Here is a 24653-nt window from a genome sequence, read left to right on the forward strand (position 1 = left end):
CTGGGGCGGGCAGAACCGCCGTATCTTTATCACGGTTTTCCCAGGCCACCAAATGGCGACGCTGCATATGCTGCCGCAACGCTGTAGTCCCAACATGGGCCCCCTGGCCACGCTTGACTTTCTGGCCACATAGTCGACATACGGCTACGTTTACTTCCTCGGGCGGCTTGACGAAAAATTGCCACACCGCCGAGTAGGAAACTTTGCCCCCGATACTCCTCACTGGCTGACTGCTGCTTCCTCCGTGCACACCGGCACCACTACTGGCCGTGGTGGTAGGCTGCAGTGGAGCTGGTGCTCTACTCCGTGGCCGTTTGGCTCCACTGACACTGCTTCCACTGACACTGCTGCGACCCTGCTGCTGTCTCCTGGGCAACCCACCGACTGTTTCGCTCACTGCCAAGCTGCCACCCTCTTCTCCTGATGATGCGGAAGAAATTGCCTGATGACGACGAGGCTGCCAAGTGCGATCAACCTCCTCATCATCAAGTAGGGTCTCCGCCTCACTACTAGCCCCCTCGGCTGCGTCTGGGTCAGGAGACAGACCTGTCTCTAGACCGGCTAGCGGGCCACTCTCCTCGCCACTACTTCTTTGCCTGGCTGCTGAAAAGGCGGATGTCTCCCCCCGTTCCTGACCGCCCTCTGTTAGCTCTTCCTCACTGTACAGTGGGGCTGAGCCCACAGCATGCGATACTTCGCTTGGTGAGGGAACACCAAAGGACAGGGGCAGGTAGAGGACACGTGATTTCAGTGGGCTTGCTCCCGGGCCATGCCAACTAACGGTTGTGTCTGACGTACCCACCGACCGTTGGCTGTAGGTGTCAGAGGTGACCTGGGAAGAGGAAGACGACCGAGCCAACCAATCGATGACGGCAGGGTTGTCGGTGGAGACACGACCGCTGGATGACACCGGGAGCACTGGCCTCTGGCTGCGAATAGTGCTGCCTCGACCCCTTCCTCTGCTGCCACGTCTGCTCGCTCCTAAAACATTGCCTCCTCTGCCACTCCTCTGCATGTTGTCTGACATACTCTTTAATTCAACGATTCTGTGTCCCTGAGTAACAATTCTGTGTCCCTGAGTAACAATTCTGTGTCTGTCCCTGAGTAACAATTCTGTGGCCCTAAGTAACGGTTCTGTGTCCCTCAGTAACAATTCTGTGTCCCTCAGTAACAATTCTGTGTCTGTCCCTGAGTAACAATTATGTGGCCCTAAGTAACGTTTCTGTGGCCCTCAGTAACAATTCTGTGTGTCCCTGATTAACGTTTACATGGCCCTAAGTAACGGTTCTGTGGCCCTCAGTAACAATTCTGTGTCCCTGATTAACGTTTCTGTGGCCCTAAGTAACGGTTCTGTGGCCCTCAGTAAAAATTCTGTGTCCCTCAAGAAACAATTCTGTGTCTGTCCGTGAGTAACAATTCTGTGGCCCTAAGTAACGGTTCTGTGGCCCTAAGTAACAATTCTGTGTCCCTGATTAACGTTTATGTGGCCCTAAGTAACGGTTCTGTGGCCCTCAGTAACAATTCTGTGTCCCTGATTAACGTTTATGTGGCCCTAAGTAACGGTTCTGTGGCCCTCAGTAACAATTCTGTGTACCTCAGTAACAATTCTGTGTCTGTCCCTGATTAACGTTTACGTGGCCCTAAGTAACGGTTCTGTGGCCCTCAGTAACAATTCTGTGTACCTCAGTAACAATTCTGTGTCTGTCCCTGATTAACGTTTACGTGGCCCTAAGTAACGGTTCTGTGGCCCTCAGTAACAATTCTGTGTCCCTGAGTAACAATTCTGTGGCCCTAAGTAACGGTTCTGTGGCCCTCAGTAACAATTCTGTGTCCCTGTGTAACAATTCTGTGTCTGTGCGAGTAACAATTCTGTGGCCCTAAGTAACAGTTCTGTGGCCCTCAGTAACAGTTCTGTGTCCCTGAGTTACAATTCTGTGTCTGTGCGAGTAACAATTCTGTGGCCCTAAGTAACAGTTCTGTGGCCCTCAGTAACAATTCTGTGTCCCTGAGTAACAATTCTGTGGCCCTAAGTAACAGTTCTGTGGCCCTCAGTAACAGTTCTGTGTCCCTGAGTAACAATTCTGTGTCTGTGCAAGTAACAATTCTGTGGCCCTAAGTAACAGTTCTGTGGCCCTCAGTAACAATTCTGTGTCCCTGAGTAACAATTCTGTGGCCCTAAGTAACGGTTCTGTGGCCCTCAGTAACAATTCTGTGTCCCTGTGTAACAATTCTGTGTCTGTGCGAGTAACAATTCTGTGGCCCTAAGTAACAGTTCTGTGGCCCTCAGTAACAATTCTGTGTCCCTGAGTAACAATTCTGTGTCTGTGCGAGTAACAATTCTGTGGCCCTAAGTAACAGTTCTGTGGCCCTCAGTAACAATTCTGTGTCCCTGAGTAACAATTCTGTGGCCCTAAGTAACGGTTCTGTGGCCCTCAGTAACAATTCTGTGTCCCTGTGTAACAATTCTGTGTCTGTGCGAGTAACAATTCTGTGGCCCTAAGTAACGGTTCTGTGGCCCTCAGTAACAATTCGGTGTCCCTGAGTAACAATTCTGTGTCTGTGCGAGTAACAATTCTGTGGCCCTAAGTAACAGTTCTGTGGCCCTCAGTAACAATTCTGTGTCCCTGAGTAACAATTCTGTGGCTCTCAGTAACAATTCTGTGTCCCTGAGTAACAATTCTGTGTCTGTGCGAGTAACAATTCTGTGGCCCTAAGTAACAGTTCTGTGGCCCTCAGTAACAGTTCTGTGGCCCTGAGTAACAATTCTGTGTCTGTGCGAGTAACAATTCTGTGGACCTAAGTAACAGTTCTGTGGCCCTCAGTAACAATTCTGTGTCCCTGAGTAACAATTCTGTGGCCCTAAGTAACGGTTCTGTGGCCCTCAGTAACAATTCTGTGTCCCTGTGTAACAATTCTGTGTCTGTGCGAGTAACAATTCTGTGGCCCTAAGTAACGGTTCTGTGGCCCTCAGTAACAATTCTGTGTCCCTGAGTAACAATTCTGTGTCTGTGCGAGTAACAATTCTGTGGCCCTAAGTAACAGTTCTGTGGCCCTCAGTAACAATTCTGTGTCTGTCCCTGAGTAACAATTCTGTGGCCCTAACTAAAGTTTCTGTGGCCCTAAGTAACAATTCTCTGGCACTCAGTAACAATTCTGTCTGTCCCTGAGTAACAATTCTGTGGCCCTAATAACGTTTCTGTGGCCCTAAGTAACAATTCTCTGGCACTCAGTAACAATTCTGTCTGTCCCTGAGTAAGAATTCTGTGGCCCTAATTAGCGTTTCTTTGTCCCTAAGTAACGATTCTGTGGCCCTCACTAACAATTCTGTGTCCCTGAGTAATGGTTCTCTGTCCCTAAGTAACGTTTTTCTGTCCCCAAGTATCGTTTCTGTGGCCCTAACTCTGTCCCTAATACAGAGCGGTCTGCCTCTGTTCAATGACTGCAGGCAAATGAAGAATTCCAAAATGGCCGCTATTTATAGCTCGACCATTACACAGTGCTGGCTGGCTGGCTGCTGATTGGCTGATGCGATCACATGTCATTGAGGAATGCATTATGGGTCAGCGCGCCTTGTCTGCGCGCCTTCCCAGACATCCCCGCTCCGTCGCCGCACATGTCCGCCGCCATTTTCGGAAAAATTTCGATTCGCGCGTCCGAAGTAGGCTATTTTTCGGATTCGGCGCGAATCGAAATTTTTCCGATATTCGACTCGAATTCCACTTCGGCTACTTCGATTCGCTCATCTCTAAATATGAGCAGATAATATTCCCGCAACACTTCAGAATTCATCCTGCTGCTTTTGTCAGCAGTCACATCATCAATAAATACAAGAGAAGCAGTTCCATTGGCAGCCATACATGCCCACGCCATGACACTACCACCACCACCATGCTTCACTGATGAGGTGGTATGCTTAGGATCATGAGCAGTTCCTTTCCTTCTCCATACTCTTCTCTTCCCATCACTCTGGTACAAGTTGATCTTGGTCTCATCTGTCCATAGGATGTTGTTCCAGAACTGTGAAGGCTTTTTTAGATGTCGTTTGGCAAACTCTAATCTGGCCTTCCTGTTTTTGAGGCTCACCAATGGTTTCCATCTTGTGGTGAACCCTCTGTATTCACTCTGGTGAAGTCTTCTCTTGATTGTTGACTTTGACACACATACACCTACCTCCTGGAGAGTGTTCTTGATTTGTCCAACTGTTGTGAAGGGTGTTTTCTTCACCAGGGAAAGAATTCTTCAGTCATCCACCACAGTTGTTTTCCGTGGTTTTCCGGGTCTTTTGGTGTTGCTGAGCTCACCGGTGCGTTCCTTCTTTTTAAGAATGTTCCAAACAGTTGTTTTGGCCACGCCTAATGTTTTTGCTATCTCTCTGATGGGTTTGTTTTGTTTTTTCAGCCTAATGATGGCTTGCTTCACTGATAGTGACAGCTCTTTGGATCTCATCTTGACAGTTGACAGCAACAGATTCCAAATGCAAATAGCACACTTGAAATGAACTCTGGACCTTTTATCTGCTCACTGTAATTGGGATAATGAAGGAATAACACACACCTGGCCATGGAACAGCTGAGAAGCCAATTGTCCCATTACTTTTGGTCCCTTAACAAGTGGGAGGTACATATGCAAACTGTTGTAATTCCTACACCGTTCACCTGAATTGGATGTAAATACCCTCCAATTAAAGCTGACAGTGTGCAGTTAAAGCACATCTTGTTTGTTTCATTTCAAATTCATTGTGGTGGTGTATAGAGCCAAACATGTTAGAATTGTGTCCGTGTCCCAATATTTATGGACCTGACTGTATATATGGACCTAACTCAGTGTTTCTCAACTCCAGTCCTCATGGACCCCCAACAGGTCATGTTTTCAGGATTTTCATTATTTTGCACAGGTGATTTGATCAGTTTCACTGCCTTAGTAATTACCACAGCTGTTTCATCTGAGGGAAATCCTGAAAACATGACCTGTTGGGGGTCCATGAGGACTGGAGTTGAGAAACACTGACCTAACTGTATGTGAGGGTTTACAACCAATTTAAGACCACAAATCAATTAAATACATTGTAATACAAGTACTTGCCTAATCAACAAGCTTATATGTAGTTTTATTCATAATCTTTGTTTATTGCAACATTTCTAATTCGTACAAAAGTCAGGATAAGATAAAACATTTAAAAACAAACAAACATGATGTCAGTAGTACTGAGGTGTACAGAACCTGTAGTGTAGACAATGTGCAGTGGAGAGGAAATAAAAATGTTTATATCTCCAAGATTTATAACATACAGTAGACTTAATGGTAGAAAACAATCTACAATGTAACCTATCATAAGACATATGGGTACACAGTTCCTAAAATTATAGGCAGACCGGTCAGAGCATAGTGCTACAACCTAGTAGGGTAAGTGGACTTATAAAGCACATGACTTTAGTAATGATCAATAATAAGGTAAAGAAAAATCTGCCAAAATGATGTGGTTTTTAATTTGACCCATGCAATGTTGAGCCACAATATTTTAGCATTCAGGATGTGATGTGTCCCCAACCCCATCTCTTTCCCCTCAAGCTGAGGATACGTAATAGTTAATATGCTGTAACAATTCATATAGGAACCACTGTTCAATGCTCTAAAAACAGCACAGAACGTGACTGTCAAACTGACAACTTAGCCCTGTAAGTTATACTATGAGAACAGGCTCAGAGTTGCAAACTGTGTCATCCTCTTCTGTCCTGCTGCCTCTTCCCAGGCAGGTACCTCTTCTGTCCCTGTCAGCCTGGTCTTGTCCACAGTGTCTACTCTTGACCTTGGCATCACCTGGGGCTGCAATCTTCTAAATGCTGTGGAGAGAAGGGACAGTATGCACAAATGGGCATTTATTTTCCCTGCTTAGGTTTGCGATATATTTCATTTTCCCATAATATGATGTACTAATATTAATAGATACCATAATTACAAATGGCAGTTGTTTTTTCCACACAGTTATCATCAGTCCTTCCTCCTTAAAATGCTTTACAGAACTGCATGAACTAATTTTAGAAGATGATGCATTGTGATCGTGTGTGTGTATGGCAGTTCTGTAGAACAGCGCCAATTATTCACTTGGCCTTCAGTTTTTGGTATTGTAGAAGGATGTGGTTGCCCTAATTGCCATTGTATGATGGGCATTAGAGATCCTGTAGGAAGTTGTTCATTGTACACGTACCTGTACTAGCATAACTTGAACTTAATGACCATTTATAAGATTAATGTGTCTTCCTAACACAGGAAAACCTGTATGTCAGCTAATAGGAATAATGAGAGAAAGGTCATAGAGAAATAACCCCATATCTCTAGTGAGAGTGTCTTAATAAAAGAAGACCTCTGGCTTATGGTGGAAAAGATGTTCCTGGTCTTTCTTAAACCTTGACATCAGCACAGTATGAACATTATATATATATTCCGTATACAAATATTGACTTTTATAAGTGCATGCCCTCATGGACTTATGCTTGGTCCATTTGCTGAGTATTTTCAATTTTATTTATTGAATAAATTTATAAAATTAACAGAACCGTATACTATAATCACAATTGAAAAAAACCCCAAACTATTGGGTTAATCTAATTAAACTGTAAATGCGCATGTAAAAAAGCATGAAAATTGCACAGTTTTTGGTGTGTATGGATACTCTAATAATATGGATACTTCTAAAGAACAATCTTCCAACTATGTCTTGATTGAAGAGAGCTTTAGTTACACACTGGTCAGAATGGATCAGCCTCTGCACTAGAGGCAGGCGTGTAATACTGCCCCCCCCCCCCCAGCACTTATTGGTGTGTAGTTTTATTATGTTTGATTGAAATTGTGTATTTAAAATGTGATTGACTTTGGCTTCCTTTGGTTATTAATTTGTTTTTTTTATTCAGAGATTAAAAGCTGCTTTAACCCAGCAGCATCCTCAGGTAACGAATGGTGAAACTACCAAGGGACAGAGTAGCGGAGTAGCAAAAATTCAGGCAGAAGAAGCCCATCCACAGTCACTACAGCAGCCTGCCACTTCAACTACTGAAACACCGGTAAGTGTGAGTGTTAAGAGTACTATGGTTTATGTCTTACATCAGCTGTTATTTCCTCATACAGAATAACCGTAAAATAATGTATGTCTTCCGTGATTTTAATTGTAAATTATTGCTACATTTATTAAATACATTTTTGACACTGCTTCACATTGTTTCATGTTTGCTGTGCAATGTTTAATAATCATATTTCACTTAGGAACATTTCCCTGGTCAATTATCTATTATACCCACCTCTTTATTTTAGGCTGTGCCACAGTCAGTTTTGTTAGTAATTATCAGAGATAGAAAAGACTGACAGGATGGTTCTGGGAGGATTTTTGCTATTATTCAAGAACAGATTGTGAGTTGAGAGTGTAAACATGGTAAGAAACAAAGAAAATTGTTTATGCTTATGCTTCCTTTAAAATATTCCATTCCAAAATGACAGAAGATCATTGAAACCCAACTCCCGACACTCATGCCACAACACTTGAGCAGGGAGTTCCTCCACTTTGTCTGGGCCAGTTCATGTCAGCGTTTGTCATATACTTACCTTATCACACCTAAATTGCGAGAGGGAATAGCACTCCCTGACCCCATAAAATATTCTTAGACAATGCACCAATCCAGGGTGATAGCTTGGTGTAGAGCTTATGAGTTTAAACAATGGACATCGTTGGAACACACTTATTCTGATAGCCTTCTATACTGCTTACCCTGGGTCTGACCAGAATTTAATATCAGATCTCAGGAGTCACCCCCTTATAGGCTCAAAACTCCAAGTCCTTTTTTAATGGCTCAATGACCAACTAGCCTCATTCTGGACAATGCTAGGAAACCCAGCATTTTCACCAGGTGTGTCAGATGCTTCAGATACTTCTTGAAGTCTGATACCTATAGACTTAGAGGCTTTCACTGTGCTTTGGGCCTGAATTCCAACTCCGCTCTCCAACAGTTATTTGACTCTCCTTTGGATATGTGGCGCTTTCAGAAATTGTGCCATTACCTGACCTCCATCATTAGGAGAGGGACAGCCTTGAGCGTGAAATCCTGTGGCCGCTGGTCCATCTTCACATACAGTCTCGACCAAATTTAAACTATTGATTCAGCCATCAGATAGTTTTATGACCCCTATTTTTGCTAGAATAGGAAAGGGACCTAGAAAACACATTTTCTTCTGCTCATATCAATCAATACTCCTCTATAGCAAAAAAAAGTCCAGGAACTAAGGTCCTGACCAGATGATACAAAGTCCCATCAGTCCTATGTAAAATGTTCCCCCAGTCATACAACCTGTGCTGGCATTGTGGGAAAGCAGTGGCCATGCTTCTTTATGTATTTTGGACATGCAACAAACTTCGAGGCTTCTTGGCCCAGGTGAGGACCTTTATTAAACAATTGATGGACTGGGATCTGAGGACTGATCCAACCAAATATTTGTTACATATTTCACACCTTCCTAGATATAGATACGAGAAAACAATGCTGAGTGACCTCGTGTATTACTGCCCTATAACTATTACTTCCACCGTCACTCACACTGTGCATCTTCAAGATTCCTGAAATCCATCATATGTAAAATATTACTGGGGAAGGATGAAAATTTCAGGCGCATATGGCTTTACTGGAAAATATTTCACCTGCTCTACTGGTATGTGAAGACTAACGCTGTTGGCCCCTTCTCATGCCTACAGATGGAGTTTGACAGGGGACATACCAGGATTATTCCCCCCACATTCCTCCCTTCCACCTCTTCCGTCACATCTCTCCCTTCCCCCACATCTCACCCCACCCCCGTTTTTTTTTTTGTTTTGTTTTTTTTTCTTTAGGAGCAGCAATGTAGTGGTAAAGGTTAACGTAACATAATTATTTAGATAGTCAGTTTTGTGCACTGGCACAAATTATAGGAACTAACAAATATTTGCTCTTTACAGAAAGTAGACACTGGGCTCACTTCCAAGGCCGCATGGAGGGCCTTTTTTTTTTGGGTAGGGAGTGATGAAATATAGACACACTAACCTTGACTGGGAAGAAAATAGTTTGGTGTGGAATAAGGAGAGATTTAAACATGATGGCACAACAAAAGATAAGGATAACACTTTTGAGATATATTTGGTGGTATGGGGAGGTAGCGAGTCAAATACTTGTGGTTTGCCTTGTATAGGGGTGATTATAATTTTGAGTACATGTTTTTCTTGTACTGTATATTTTCAGATGAGTAGAGTTGTGACAGTCTGTTGGAATGTAAGGGGATTGGGAGATCCATTAAAAAAATAGCTACATTTAAGACGGTCTCCACTCTCACGGCTTCTGTCCTTTTCCTGCAGGAAACACACCTTTTTAAAGAAACCGTGACGGGATTGAAACATAAGGGATTTTCCCATCAGTATCACTCGGTGTACACTTCTTTTTCAAGTATATCTTGGTACATAGATCAGTGCCCTTTTCCTGCAGACAGGTAAAGATGGATAGTGGAGGACAGTATATATTTATGTATTGCTCATTAGCAGAGACTCCATGTATATTGATAAATGTGTATGTGCCTCCTCTTTTTAAGATGGAGGTAATTAGGTATCTGTTAGAATTTATAGCCGACAAGCCAAGGATACCAGTTTTGGTGGTAGCGGATTTCAATATGGTGATGTGCAGATGGATAAATTCTCCCCAGGGAAGAGAGCTGGACAAGGCTCATATACTCTATTATAAAAGGTATTGTTAGAGGCAGGACTGAGGATATTTGGCACAAGCGGCATTCGGCAGACTAAATTTTTTGTGTTGCTATGGTACTTATTCTTCACTTTCTAGAATAGATCTGATGATTGGAAACGATGGTCTATTACTTTTAGTAAAAGATATAAGGTATATGGCCAGAGGATTGTCGGATCACTCTTACCTGGTCTTGACCATGGGGTTGGAAGGGTGTCATCAACACAGGGCATGGAAGGGTCAATCCTTATTGTTTACTGTTGATTGTATCTCAGAAGAATGTGATAGATACCCTGGGAGAATTTATAGTGCATAATAAAGCATCAGCGTTTCAGGGAATGGTGTAGGATGCATGTAAGGCCTATTTTAGGGGGTTTATAATCCAGAAAATTTCTAGGGAAAAAAATCTACTAAGGATTGAGAGTTGTCAGTTATGAAAGAGGTGGCTGAGGCAGGAAAAAAAGTATATAGAAGATCCATCCCCAGATACCTCAGATGAATAGTCTGAAATGCAGCATAATTTCCTTGATGAAGGCTGAAAATTAAAGGTTTTTTTATGAAGAGGGGGAAGGTTCAGGACACATGTTGGCTCTTTTGGTCAGGTCTCAGAATAGTTCCTCTTCCTCCATAACATCTGTTGAGACTGGATCTGGAAGAATCACTAGGTGTCCTGATGATATAATGGATGTCTTTTAAAAACTACTACTTAGACTTGCATATATCAAAAGTAGGGGAGGAGGATAGAGGTGGGGGACTCCTTCCGTGGCCTAGAATACCCATCCCTCTCAGATATAGACAGAGATATGTTGGAAGCTTCTAATACTATTGAGGAACTTTAATGTGCACTGTTAAACTCAGCTAGTCATAAAACATCAGGGCCTGATGGGTTGCCAACTGAAGTATTATGAGGAAATACAAATACCAGAGCTGTTGCAAGTGCTAAATTGGGCAATTGATAAGTGCCACCTACCTCTATCCATGACTGAAGCTACAATTATAATGCTACATAAAGAGGGGAAAGACCCCCTTAAGCCCTCATCGTATAGACCCATCTCTCTGCTTTGCACGGATGTTAAGTTACTGGCGAAAGTCTTGGCCTCTAAATTGAGCAAAATAATACATACCCCGATTCGTCCGGATCAATCTGGGTTTATCCCAGGAAGATCAATGTCTGCAAATATTTTTAAATTACCTTTGATGCTGCCAAAGCATCTGACAGCATCAAGTGGCATTATCTGTAGTGGTCTTTTTCAGCGTTTGAATTTGCCCCACAATTTGTGAAGTGGGTGAGATTATGTTACACAGTCCCTAAAGCTAGGGTGAGGATAATTGAGGGATTATCAGACTTTTTCATTGGCTCGGGGAACAAAGCAGGGGTGCCCCTTGTTGCCCTTGCTTTTGTCCCTGGCTATGGAACCCCTGGCTATAGCCATTAGAGCAGCTGGAAACATAAAAGACTTTCAAAGAGGAGTAGATGAGGTAACAATCTCGATATATGCAGAGGATATCCTCTTGTTCTTGGGGGGTACAGGCCAATCGATGACTACAGTAATGGATACTATGAAGAGGTCTGGCTCTTTTTCTGGCTTGTCCATTAATTGGGATAAATATACTCTACTTCTAGTGGATGAATTAGAAGAAGCACTACCTGATAATGCTAGGCACTTACAGGTGATGGAAAGCTTTAAATATCTGGGAATAAATATAACCGTAAGCCATAAATGAAATATAATGAATGACCTAGTGCCTTTACTGGCAATATTTAAAGAAAGATGTAAGATGAGGTCACATCTTCCTTTATCAGTAGTGGGATGCTGTAGCTTGATTAAGATGATATTGTTGCAGGGGCAGACTGACAACTCATGGGGCCCCCGGGCAATAGGGGATCATGGGGCCCCTATGTCCTTGCCAAAACTCAAAAAAGCCTATGAAAAAGGTACCAGGGGCATCTCATGGGGCCCCCTACTGACCCTGGGCCCTTGGGCAGTGCCCGAGTTTCCAAATGGTCAGTCCGCCCCTGATCACCAGGATACGTTTTCATGCACTGCAGTTGCCAAGAGACGGGGGGGGGGTCTGGCGGTTCCACATCCTTGGAGTTATTTCTTGGTGGCTCAGTTACAGCAAATATAGGGTGACTGAATGTCCAAACAATAATATATGTTGCCCGCATTAAGCCGGCAAAAAGGTTGACAGCTGTCCCTAAAAAGTGAAGTACACTTGAACAAATGAATACGTGAATAGGTAGGCGCAGCAATAATTATGTGTCAAAAAAATTAAAACAAATAATAAAGTGAACTCTCAATAACATCTAACAGATGATATTCCTAAACAAAATGTGATAAATGGTGAACATATTATATTATGGTGACAGTCCAATGAAGATGTAGTCCCGTAGACCAAAAAATATGCTCTTTCACCACATGCAGACAATAAGTGAATTAATCGCTCACCAGAAAAAAATTTACCTCAGTTAAGGTCAAGTAATGCCTTATCATGAGTATTGAGGACCAGCAACAGGCTCTCCTTCTGTATCCATGTCAGCAAGCACTGGTAATAAACCATATAGAATGCTGCGCTACATTCAAACTAATTTAAGTGAATGTGGAATCCAATATCTCAAATCAAAATAGTGACAATAATAATAAAAATATATACGTGCTTACTGATATCAAAATTATCAAATAAAAACACCCAAAATGATGAAAAACACAAACTTAAATCTATACGCATGTGCATGAGAAATACACATACATATAATTACATCACACGTGCAAAATGTGAAGTGAAATGTTGACTAAATAATAAACGCAAACTCAAAGTCCAATATTGGAATGTTGAAGGTGAACAAAACTGTAAACAGTGTTTCCAATAATACTATAAAGTGACCACAGGTGAAACAAATCGTGCAGGTATCTGGGTGTAGATAGAGCTTATAAATCCAACCACCTTCTGGATTAGCCTCTCACCTCATCACTTCGACCCTTGCGGATCAAAGAGCAGTAATGGATCCCTCTCACAGATCCTCCAGGCACCAAAGCACTCCAAAAACACTTTTCAGGATTTAATATTCCCACTCAAGCTCTTCTCCAGGTATAGGTGAAATATCAATCTCTCAGAACAAAACAGAGGAATCCTCCCATAGTGTAGTATATTTATTATACCATAGGAACATAAAATCTTTGGTAAAATTGAACTTACGTAGCAGCCAGTCCACATTAGACCCTCATGCTCTCAGATGAGGATATATCTATGTTTGTTGGGTGTACAGCTGAATACACAGGTGTACCAAGATGGCCGCCACGCCGGAAATACGTCACCGCGCTACGCCTATCTTGGTACACCTGTGTATTCAGCTGTACACCCAACAAACATAGATATATCCTCATCTGAGAGCATGAGGGTCTAATGTTGGCTGGCTGCTACGTAAGTTCAATTTTACCAAAGATTTTATGTTCCTATGGTATAATAAATATACTACACTATGGGAGGATTCCTCTGTTTTGTTTTGAGAGATTGATATTTCACCTATACCTGGAGAAGAGCTTGAGTGGGAATATTAAATCCTGAAAAGCGTTTTTGGAGTGCTTTGGTGCCTGGAGGATCTGTGAGAGGGATCCATTACTGCTCTTTGATCCGCAAGGGTCGAAGTGATGAGGTGAGAGGCTAATCCAGAAGGTGGTTGGATTTATAAGCTCTATCTACACCCAGATACCTGCACGATTTGTTTCACCTGTGGTCACTTTATAGTATTATTGGAAACACTGTTTACAGTTTTGTTCACCTTCAACATTCCAATATTGGACTTTGAGTTTGCGTTTATTATTTAGTCAACATTTCACTTCACATTTTGCACGTGTGATGTAATTATATGTATGTGTATTTCTCATGCACATGCGTATAGATTTAAGTTTGTGTTTTTCATCATTTTGGGTGTTTTTATTTGATAATTTTGATATCAGTAAGCACGTATATATTTTTATTATTATTGTCACTATTTTGATTTGAGATATTGGATTCCACATTCACTTAAATTAGTTTGAATGTAGCGCAGCATTCTATATGGTTTATATTCACTTGATCACTGGTATATGATTTAATGCTAGCAGCTGTTTGGGGTTCATACATAAATTTATTTTGTTTAATTGTTTAAACACACATTTGGAGCGCAGGAGGGTCACACCACTAAAGCACTGGTAATGTCCCACTAAATCTCTGAAATCACAATAGTTGTGCAATTCCTCTTGGCCTTTCTTCTCTGCTTCACGACAGAAAAAAACATTCTTTTTCTGTTCAAACAATGGCAGTTGTGTTGGAATAACGGTTTCCACTGACAGCCTCAGCTGCAACCTGTGTGTGCTGGGGTATATGGAGCATCTGGCAACTCCTTCCCGAACACAGATAGCAGAACGTGGTACTGATATGTCTCTACCAAGCCAGAAAATTACTTGCCCAGAAATGGATAGCCTCTTCACCGCATTCTTAAGCTGACTGGCTGAGAGTGGTTAATATGTTAATAAGAAAAAAGGCTGCCTATGAAAGACGGGGATGTGTGGGTTAAGTTGAAATTTAGAAATCATGGGTTGGATCTCCTGTACTGGTACTTGCAGTTGGGAATATTAAATAAAGTGCATTGCGTTATTTTTGGTTATTTTGGGTGGGGTTTTTTTTGGTAAGGGGGGGTATTGGAAAACTATGCATTTGTATGAAAACATGTATGCTTTATTCTTTTGTTTAAGAAAAGTTTGTTCAATAAAAAATGGTTTGAAGGAAATAAATTGGAACTACCACTATTTTATTATTCTCCAGGAACTCTGCTCTCATAAAATATACACTATATTGCCAAAAGTATTGGGACCCCCCTCCAAATCATTGGATTAAGGTGTTACAATCACCTCCATGGCCATAGGTGTATAAAATCAAGCACCTAGGCATGCAGACTGCTTCTACAAACATTTGTGAAAGAATGGGTTGCTCTCAGGAGCTCAGTGAGTTCAAGCGTGGTACTGTGATAGGTTGCCACCTGTGCAATAAATCCATCCATGAAATTTTCTTGCTACTAAATATTCCACGGTCAACTGTTAGGTTAGTGGTATTATAACAAAGTGGAAGCAACTCAGCCACAAAGTGATAGGCCACGTAAAATGACAGAGCGTGGTCAGCGCATGCTGAAGTGTGCAGAAGTCGCCAACTGTCTGCAGAGTCAATAACTAAAGACTTTGTGTGGCCTTCAGATTAGCATAACAGTGCATAGAGATCATCATGGAATGGGTTTCCATGGCCGAACAGCTGCATCCAGAGCCTTCCCTGGGCTCTTTGAAGCCTTCACAGAGTGCTCAGGCTTTCCTGATGCATCCTCTTCTGAAGCAAATTATGTATGCTGACTGGGATCACCCACACAGGGTTTTTGTTCCACCAAAGATATTTCTGTTTTGTACCCCATGGAACAAAAGTTTAAGAAATGGGGGTTGCCTGTAATGGATGCAGCTGTTTCATCCCTGAATAAATCTTTAACATGTCCTGTGGAAAATGTACAGGTTTTCAAGGACCCAGCAGATAAGAAGCTGGAGTTTCTCCTTAAGGCCTCCTTCTCCCTGGCAGGTTCTGCCGCACAGCCATCTGTGGCAGCTATTGGCATTTGCCAGAGTCTTTTTGACCATGTCAAGCAGCGGATTGGAAGACAATCAGTGCAGGGGGGATGCTAGGCCGAGGATTTGGAGGATGTTCTGTGTGCTTTGTGTTTCACAGTTGATGCTCTTAAGGATTCAATTCAGCAAATTTCTCGCTTGGCCCTCTTATCAGTGCACATGCGCAGGGTTTTGTGGCTGAAGAATAGATCAGCAGAACTGCCATGCAAAAAATTGTTGACAGGTTTTCCTTTTCATAGGGAACAGCTGTTTGGGGAAGTTTTGGACAATAATATCCAAAAGATTTCAGGGGGTAAAAGTACTCTTCTACCCTCTGAGGAAATCCAAACGCCACTCTTTTGAGGTGCCAGGGGCTTCATATACACATAAGTCCCAGCTTCGAGGGGTAGATCTCAGAATCAAAACCCACGGAGGCCCTTGGTGCATAGGTTGTCTAACACAGATCCAAAGTCCACCTCCTCATGAAGGGGTGCCCCACTTGTTCAGGTGTGGGGGAGGTTTTTGAGTTTTGTGGCTGCATGGAGGGCTCTAATCCAAGACAAATGGGTCATTTCCACAATTACTCTAGTGTACAGACTAGAATTTGGGGTATTTCCCTATTCCCAGTTTCTAAGATCCAATGTACCAATGAATCCAGAGAAAAGAAGAGCTTTATTTCAGGCACTTGTTTGCCTATTGGCTCAAGGCGTAATCACGGAGGTTCCAGCAGGCAAAAGATTTCAGGAGTTTTATTCAAACCTGTTTAAAGTCCCAAAACCAAACGGGGATGTAAGGCCCATTTGGGACCTCAAGGGGCTAAATCAGTTACTTGCATGTATCAATATTCATTCCACACCAAAGATTTCTGCGGTTTGCAGTAGGGGCTCAGCATTTCCAGTTTAAAGCACTACCGTTTGGGCTGGCCACAGTTCCCAGAGTTTTCACATAAATTCTTGCTCCAATGTTGGGGCTACTCAGAACCCGGGGAGTCTCGGTCACAGGTTATCTAGACGATCTCTTGCTCAGAAATTGGTCGGTGCTAGATCTGAAGCAGGATGTGGTCCTTACGATACAGATCCTGGAACAGCTGGGCTGGGTGCTCAACCTTAAGAAGTCGGCCCTGGAACCAGTGCAGAGCCTGGAGTATTTGGTGATGGTCCTAGACATAGTTAAGGCAAAACTCTTTCTGCCTCCAGGGAAACGTTGCGTCCTGAGGAGTGAGGTTTACAGTTTGAAGGCCAAAAGGTATCCTTCAATTCACCTCTGTATGAGGTAGCTGGGGAAAATGATGTCCTCGTTCGAGGCTATTCCCTAAGCTCAATTCCACTCCAGACCACTGCAAAGGTGCATTCTGTCTGTTTGGAACAAAAAAATTCCGACCCTGGGTTACTGCATATTTCTGTCTCTAGAGGTGCAGCAGAGCCTGAATTGGTGGTTGATAACTCACAATTTGGAGAAGGGAAGATCCTTTCGGCCACTGGTGTGGAAGTAGGTAACCACTTATGCAAGCCTATCAGGTTGAGGAGGCCACAGTTCAGGGAACATGGCTTCCGTGGGAAAGGGTTCTACCCATCAATGTCCTGGGTCTTTGAGCAGTGAGGCTGGACATCCAGGCTTCAGGGTTGGCCTGTAAGGATACAGTCCGACAATGTCACAGCAGTTGCAAATATCAACCACTTGGGCGGTACCAGGAGTCAAGGTGCTCAGAAGGAGGTGAACTACATTCTGACCTGGGCAGAGAGATATGTTCCAAGTCTGTCAGCAGTGTTCATTCCAGGTGTGGAAAATTGTCAGGTAGATCATCTCAGTTGTCGGCAGTTGATTCCAGGGGAATGGGCTTTGCATCCCAATGTTTTCAAGGAAATGTGCCTGTGATGAGGTTGCCCAGATGTAGATCTATTGGCATCCAGGTTCAACAACAAGGTTGGTCTTTTGTGTCCAGGGTAAGGGACCCTCACAAGGCAAGGGTAGATGCCTTAGTGATTCCGGGGAACCATTTCTCACTGATTTATGCCTTTCCTGTGATCCAGCTGCTGCCACGTCTCTCATGCAGGTTTCAGGAGGAGTCTATTCCGGTGATACTGATTGCTCTGGCCTGGCCCAGGAGGGCCTGGTACACAGACATAGTGAAGATGGCAGTAGATGGGCCATGAGCCCTGCCGTATTGGCCAGACATGTTGCCTCAAGGTCTTATATTGCACTCAGCTTTACGGTCGCTAAATTTGATGGCGTGGCTATTGAAACCCATATCCTAAAGGACAGGGGAGTGTAAGATTCTTTCATCCCCATCATGTTGGGTGCTAGAAAGAAACTTTCTAGGAACATTTATTACAGAACCTGGAAGGCTTACTTTGCCTGGTGTGATGTTCACAAATGGCACCCATGAAAGTATGTGATTGGCAGAATTTAGCTGTTGGTACCATTAAGAACCAGATTTCAGCATTACATATTTTTTTCCCGAGGCCCATTGTGTCTCACTGTTCAGTCCACACTTTTTTACAAGGAGTTATGAGTATGGCTCCTCCTGTCAGGTTGCCTTTGTGTCCTTGGGACTTGAACTTGGTTTTGGAAGTTTTGCAAAAGCCACCAAAAAATTTTTTGCATAGTCTAGCTTGGATCAACGTAAGTTTGCATGTACCATACCTGTGGGATCTCCCTATAAACTGGAAATTGATGTAGTAGGCACCGCCAATATAGTGATCATTAACTGTCAGGTCCCATGCTGAGCAGTGGTCTGACATCATTGGTTTGTGACTTCCTGCTTTCCTGCTGAATTTTTGGAGCATAGTTGGACTCCTTCTGGTCAGCACCTGGCGTTCCAGAGGTGAAGGAATATTCTACAGGCGGCGGGTGTGTGGGGGGGGGATATTTTATACAGGCTTGGGAAAATGACATTTCTCTACATGTCTATTTGAACCTCCTAATGCAGTCTGCCTGCAGAAAACAACGGGGGCAGATAAAAGCCCAGTCACCCTGCACAAGGAGAGAGAGCTGCAGTGACTGGTCTGCATTACAGGAAACTGGATTATTGCACAGATCTGGAAGAAATACATAAATCGCGCGAAGTCTCACATGCCTCTATATTTAGACTATATTTGTTTAGCCAGGAGTTGAGCCATTAAGAAAAAAAAAATACGTTGATAAAACAATTTACCACAAATGGATATCCATTAATTTACCTTTATTATGTCTACAAATAATTGAAAAAGATTATGCATTCCTTTAATAACTGTGTTTTGATTGTTGGTTTAATATATGGATATCATATTTCCTTTGAGAGTTTCTAAAATATTTTTTTAGTAGTTACAGTACATGTTGTTGAGATGTATTGGAACAATTGTGATTCGTATGTGTTACTGTTGCTTTATGGTGTCTGAAATGGCACATGCTGCTTTTCAGCAATGAAAGAGCGATTTTATACTTCTGTTCCGTGTACTTCCTCTGCATTTACTGAACAGAAGGCTGTTCTGGGAGATTACTTCACCAGCTGTTGTAGAACTTGTTTAAAGTTTCCTTTTCTCTTTACAGCGTCTCAGTCAGTTTGCTGTTTGGATAAGTTTTTGATACAGATCAGTGAGAGATCAACTACTTTGCCCTTGTTTTTCTAGGCATCTCCAGCTCCCCCTGCACCACAAACACAAAGCACAGGGGGGCGCCGGAGAAAAGCAGCAAGCGATGACCCAGATGAGAAGAGGAGGAAATTTCTAGAACGGAACCGTGCAGCCGCTTCCAGGTGCAGGCAGAAGAGGAAAGTGTGGGTGCAGTCCTTGGAAAAGAAAGCAGAGGACCTAAGTTCATTTAATGTACAGCTACAGGTAACAGACTTAAATAAAAGTGTTTTAGGCAGTATCATAACTTGTGAGCCCCAAAAATGAGACAATATCATGTATGAAGTGTGATGACAATAACTAATATTTACACACCGGTTCTCGATAGCACACAGCTATGATGGACAATGTAACTATGGTGTTGTAGAATAATAGTAGGAACGGGTATATTTCAAAATTTTGTAAGGTGAAATATTTGGATTTTTTGCCTTGGCTGTTTTTTAATCTTATAAGACCTGCAAGTTTCTAAATTTTGGTCTGATATGTAAAAATATACACTGATCAGCCATAACTTTGTGACTACCCATCTAATAATAAGTAGGTCCCCCTTTTGCCTTTGAAACGGCTGTGACCTGTCGAAGCATGGATGTCACTAGACCTCTGAAGGCTTGCTGTGGTATCTGTCAGCAAGCCGGCAATAGCAGATCCTTTAAGTTCCGTAAGTTGAAAGGTGGGTATTCCATGGATCAGACTTGTTTTCCCAGCATATACCACTAATTCTCGATTGGATTGAGATCTGGAGACTATGGGGTCAAGTAAACACCTCAAACTCATTGTTGTGTTCCTCAAACCATTCTTAAAGCATTTTTGCAGTGTGGCAGGGCACATTATGCTGCTGAAAGAAGCCACTGCCGTCAGGGAATACCATTTTCATAAAATGGTGTACTTTGTCAGCAACAATATTTAGGTAGGTGGTACATGTCAACAGAACATTACTCAAAGCATCACACTGCCTCCTTCGGCTTACCTTCTTCTCTTCCCCAGGTTAGAGATGCGCACACACCTGGCCATCCACATGATGTTAAAAAAAAAAAAAACATGATTCATCAGACGGGAACTTTCTTACATTGCTCCCTGGTCCAGCTCTGATGCTCGTATGCCCATTGTAGGTGCTTTTGGCCATGGACACAGGTCAGTATGGGCACTGTGAGTGCTCTGCGGCTACTCAGCCCCATACACGACAGACTGTGATTTTTTCTGTATTCAACGCATCAGCATCAGGGAAAACATATTTATTTTCTGCCTAATAAATCCCAATGACTTTCAGATACCATTGTAATGAGATAATCAATGTTATTCACTTTACCTCTCAGTGGTCATAATGTTGTGGCTGACTGGTGTAGGCGCTTCTGACAACTTCCACAGTTCAATGTTCTCTAATCCTACCTTCAATAAGATCTGAATAGACAGAGACTCAAGTTATCATATGACGATAACACCAAAGCTGCTGTTTATAAATATTAACAGTGCACATATTTAGATGTGTAATGGCTAAATAGCACTCCATTTCCCCATCTGTACAATAAAACAAATACAAAGTGTATAACCATAAACAATGTAACTACAAAGTGTAATTTTTTTGGTAATACTTAGGCTTATGACATATGGGTAACTCTGCTGCTAACAATCCTGCTGCTGACAATTTGTCAAAATCAACAGTGGCATGATTGCTAGGAGGCTGCCTATATTGTCCTTATGGAATTGCTCCTTCTGAAGCTGAGGCAGTGAGATGTTGCTCCCTAATGTTTTAGGGAAGATTTAGCATCTTGCAGCGTATAGCTACGGAGGGAGCTTTTTCATAGAAACACACAGGCAGATTTTTTCAGCAATTGTGCTGCTGGCTAGGAGTCTAATCACCTGTGTGTCAGCAGTCAAAGTCACAATGTCAGTCCCAGCCCCAATACTGATTGTATAAATGGGAAAAGGGTGCTGTGACAAGGGGTCAGGCGAACAGGAAGTGATGGAAAATCATTCCAGTGGGGACAGAAACCGCAACAAAAATACTTTTTTTATAGCAGCATTTGAAAAGGCTTTATTGGGTCAGCTAGAGACGAGTATAGGCATTCTCTGAACTCATATCTACCCGAACTCGTGCTTTATTTTTTTTAGTCCAATGAACTGCGGGTTAGGTAATTTGTCTTTCCCACCCTGCAGCTCATGCAAACAAAGAGCTGTTGGGTTGGAATGACCTGGCCCGCAGCTCATTATAGTTAAAAAGAAGTTCAGGTAGAGATGCGTGTGAAGTTTGCCCAGTCTCATCTCTACTGTCTACCTCTTCCTTTCCTATTGACCCTCATGTCCTGGTGTCATGGGTAAAAAGTTAGTGGAAATCTTTGCTTATTATCAGTTAACTTATAGCTGAGTTAGAGCTGAACTTCTTTAGTCTTACCTTTTTAGTCTTGCACAGTTGTGCAAACTCTTCTGTACTGAAATGACTTACTGCACTGGACACTTTAAACATCTCACAATGTACGTTAGAAGCTGCAGGAAGTCAGACAGTCTTCTCAGGCCCCTTCAAACCTCCAAACCTGACTGTGGTTTTTTTTTTTTTAGCATGTTTTTGGGCAACACGCATAGGGCAACTGATTCATTTGAATGTGTTTTTTTACTCCTCTTTATACTGCATTTGTCACACTCAAAAAAACACAGGCTGCATTTGAGGTGCCATTAACAGCTCACAGATGTAAATGGAGCCTTAATTTCCTGGCTGGACAATGTCCAGCATCTTCCGACTAGTTTTCCTCTCCAGCTTGACTGTCCCTGGCTCACCCCTTTCATTTATTGTATTTCAGTTCCTTCAACAATGTTCACCATCACATGTGGGTGCTGCCATAGCTTTCTATTTTCAGGAAGCTTTGTATAGCTCCCTGTTGTCCTCTACCACCAGCCATGAGCTTCTTTCATTGCAACAAGACATACAGAGACCTAAGGAGGATCACTGGATTTGAAATAACATATGTAATTCAGGTTTTATTTAAAAATGTAATTAGTATGTTGATGAGAGAGGAGGACACTTGCCATTCAGTCCATTGGCACAAGGTCCTCTATAGTTTAGTGGCAGGTTGGTGATGTGATGTCACATAAAGCACAGTCAGAAGAGGGGACAAACTGCAGTAGTAGATCACCAGTCTTCACTCCTGAAAAATAAGGTTTAGCAGAGGATCATATGATTGTGAATTTAGGTACGTTTAAAGGGACTTAGGAAGGGGCTTTTTATGTGAACGGGTAAAAGTGGAGTTGGAGGGGGGATTTTTTTTTATTTTTGGCCAAAAAACACCTAGCTGGGAGAGATACTCAAACAATGATTGAAAGGTTGTTCAAATGACAAAAAGCCTAGGCCTACTTAATGTGATCTCTGTTTAAATACATGGTCAAAGTTTAGGCTCTTCTCTTCCACAGAGATCATGTAATCAAGCCTAGGTTCCTGGCCACATGACCAGCACGGGGATCTGTCTGGAGCAACATTTTGCTAGGAAACATAAGTGTTTCACCTCTTTTATTACTTTTTATTTATCAGAGCTTTATATTAATAGTTGAGTATGGGTTTCCATTAACTTTTAAGAACTGAACATTAATGAATATTATGTAATTTAAAGCATAACTACATGTAATTTGTTTTGTTAGTTTTGGCTAAAGGGGAGATGGACTAGAATACCTGTCAGTTTTTATTGCTGTCTGTGCCCCCGTTAGGGAAATTCACCCTCTCTGTTTGTCCTGTTTACCATCATCATCAAACGTGAAAAAAAAATAAAATCCAAGATTTTGGGTTGTCCCCAGAAAAGAAAGTAGTAGAGGTGAAATGTTCCAATAAGTACACTAGTTCTGGTGACATTGGGGTCCCCAAGAAATTACCTTAATTTGCAGGGATTTCCTCTCACTTCCTGTTTGACTTTGAGACAGGAAGTGATTGTAAAGCTCCCCAATGGGACAAAAATGGCAAAGAAAAACCTTACGGGGGTTATAGCCCTCCTTTACTCAGTCCAGAATGAAAAACAAAATGTGCCTATAGTTCTACTTTAAGTATAGTAGCCCTATAATATTGTATTAAAATCATACCCATCTTTTAAGGTTAGCTGTAAAATCACCAGATACATCGAAGAAGAAAAAAACAGATTTAATGTTATCTAGTGACATTTTGGAACTATAAACTTTATTGCAAAAGTTTGCATTACCTAAATGGTCTGCAGTTTCATGAAATGCCTTACATGATGAATCTTACAATTAGACGGCAGTGCTGATGACAGTTGTCATTTCAGCTGTATGTGTATTTGTAGCCTTCTGTGTTCCCCAAGCTGTAGTTTGGATAGGGGATCATTATGTTAATTCAAGCCATAACCAGCTGCAACTTATTTTGGGGCATTGCCAAGGAAGGAACAACATCTTCACACACAGATAGTGACAAGTGTACTTGAAAGGATTTTTCAAGGCAATTAAAACCCGCGTAGTTTATTCCATTCATTAAATGAAACATATTCCAATCCTGAAAGCAAACAGAGAGATGCCTCTTAGGGATGCTATAAAACACTGATGCTTTAATCATTTCATGGAATTCATTGTGCCGTCATGCTGCTGTGTTATCGCAGACGTTTGTACGCAAAGAAGGGAAATATAACCATTTGGATTTTTTTTTGTATGAATTTTATTTGAATAATTCACACTTTTATTCTATTGTTTCTTGTGCAGATAAATATAATTGAACGTTTCTGAAGTTACGATAGCCAGATTTATAATCAAAGACATCTTTGGTTCATTAAACAGTCTTTTTTCTCTTTTATAACATGGTCTTGCATCAACAAACTTTATATATAGTTTTGACAGCTAAAAGAGAAAAAAACGTATTAAAATATTAAAGGGGAAATTGAATTGAATTGAGAAAGAATGAGTTGCATAATATCCAACAATGTCCAGGAACAATTTTTTTTAATTAAATGTAAGATCCAGAAGTCCTTGCATTAAAGCTGAACTCGAGACAAACTGCAAAATACACGACATACATACAATATATGAGAGCTGTTTTACCTGTCAATAGATTTATATTTTTGGCCATTCAGTCCTTAGGTTTACACAACTTTGCTACACAGCACAGTACAGCCTGGCAGAGGAGACCTTCTCTTTCTCTGCTGCATATTAACAGTCGCTTACAGGTCTCTTCCCTATTCCCCACCTTGTGACTGGACAGTAAAACAAGAAGCAGCACACTGATGAACTCTTGTTGCCGTTGCTCTGATCCCAGCTTCTGTCAGCATTCTCCTTACACTGCACACACCCTGCAAACTTCTTCTGCTGCTTTAGTGTCCCCCTCTCTGAGTTTTGCTGTACAAGCACTGCAACATGTTCATTTGTGGCTTTTATATCTTCCTAGAATACAGATGTAAAACTGAAAGCTGTACGCTAGACCAGTGTTTTTCAACCTTTTTTCAGTGAAGGCACCCTTTAAAATTATGGACAGTCCTGAGGCACCCTTTAAAATTATAGAGAGTCTTGAGGCACCCTATTCTAAAATGTGAAAAACCATTCTAATAGTTTTATATAAGACAGCAAAATCCACACATGTAGGACACCCAACGTTAGAGGGGATTTATTCTTCCAAAGCAAATACACTTTTGCACACTGGTACTGACTAGTATTCCAATGTTTCTCTTCTCTCTCTGTTTTTCTCCATCACTGAGCTAATG

General features: G+C 42.0%; 1 protein-coding gene across 3 annotated transcripts in view; it reads left to right on the forward strand.

Annotated features, from left to right (window-relative positions):
• ATF2 (activating transcription factor 2) overlaps window positions 1-24653 on the forward strand; it is a 159638-nt gene that overhangs the window by 87742 nt on the left and 47243 nt on the right. For all 3 annotated transcript variants that reach the window (XM_089690469.1, XM_089690471.1, XM_089690470.1), the window contains exons 9-10: window positions 6909-7058; window positions 18979-19185. In XM_089690469.1, the coding sequence (XP_089546595.1) occupies window positions 6909-7058; window positions 18979-19185 (357 nt within the window). The remainder of the gene's footprint in view (window positions 1-6908; window positions 7059-18978; window positions 19186-24653) is intronic.

Source organism: Staurois parvus, unplaced genomic scaffold (assembly GCF_062004578.1).
Source record: "Staurois parvus isolate SC_StPar_1 unplaced genomic scaffold, SC_StPar_1.0 ptg000530l, whole genome shotgun sequence".
NCBI lineage: Eukaryota > Metazoa > Chordata > Amphibia > Anura > Ranidae > Staurois > Staurois parvus.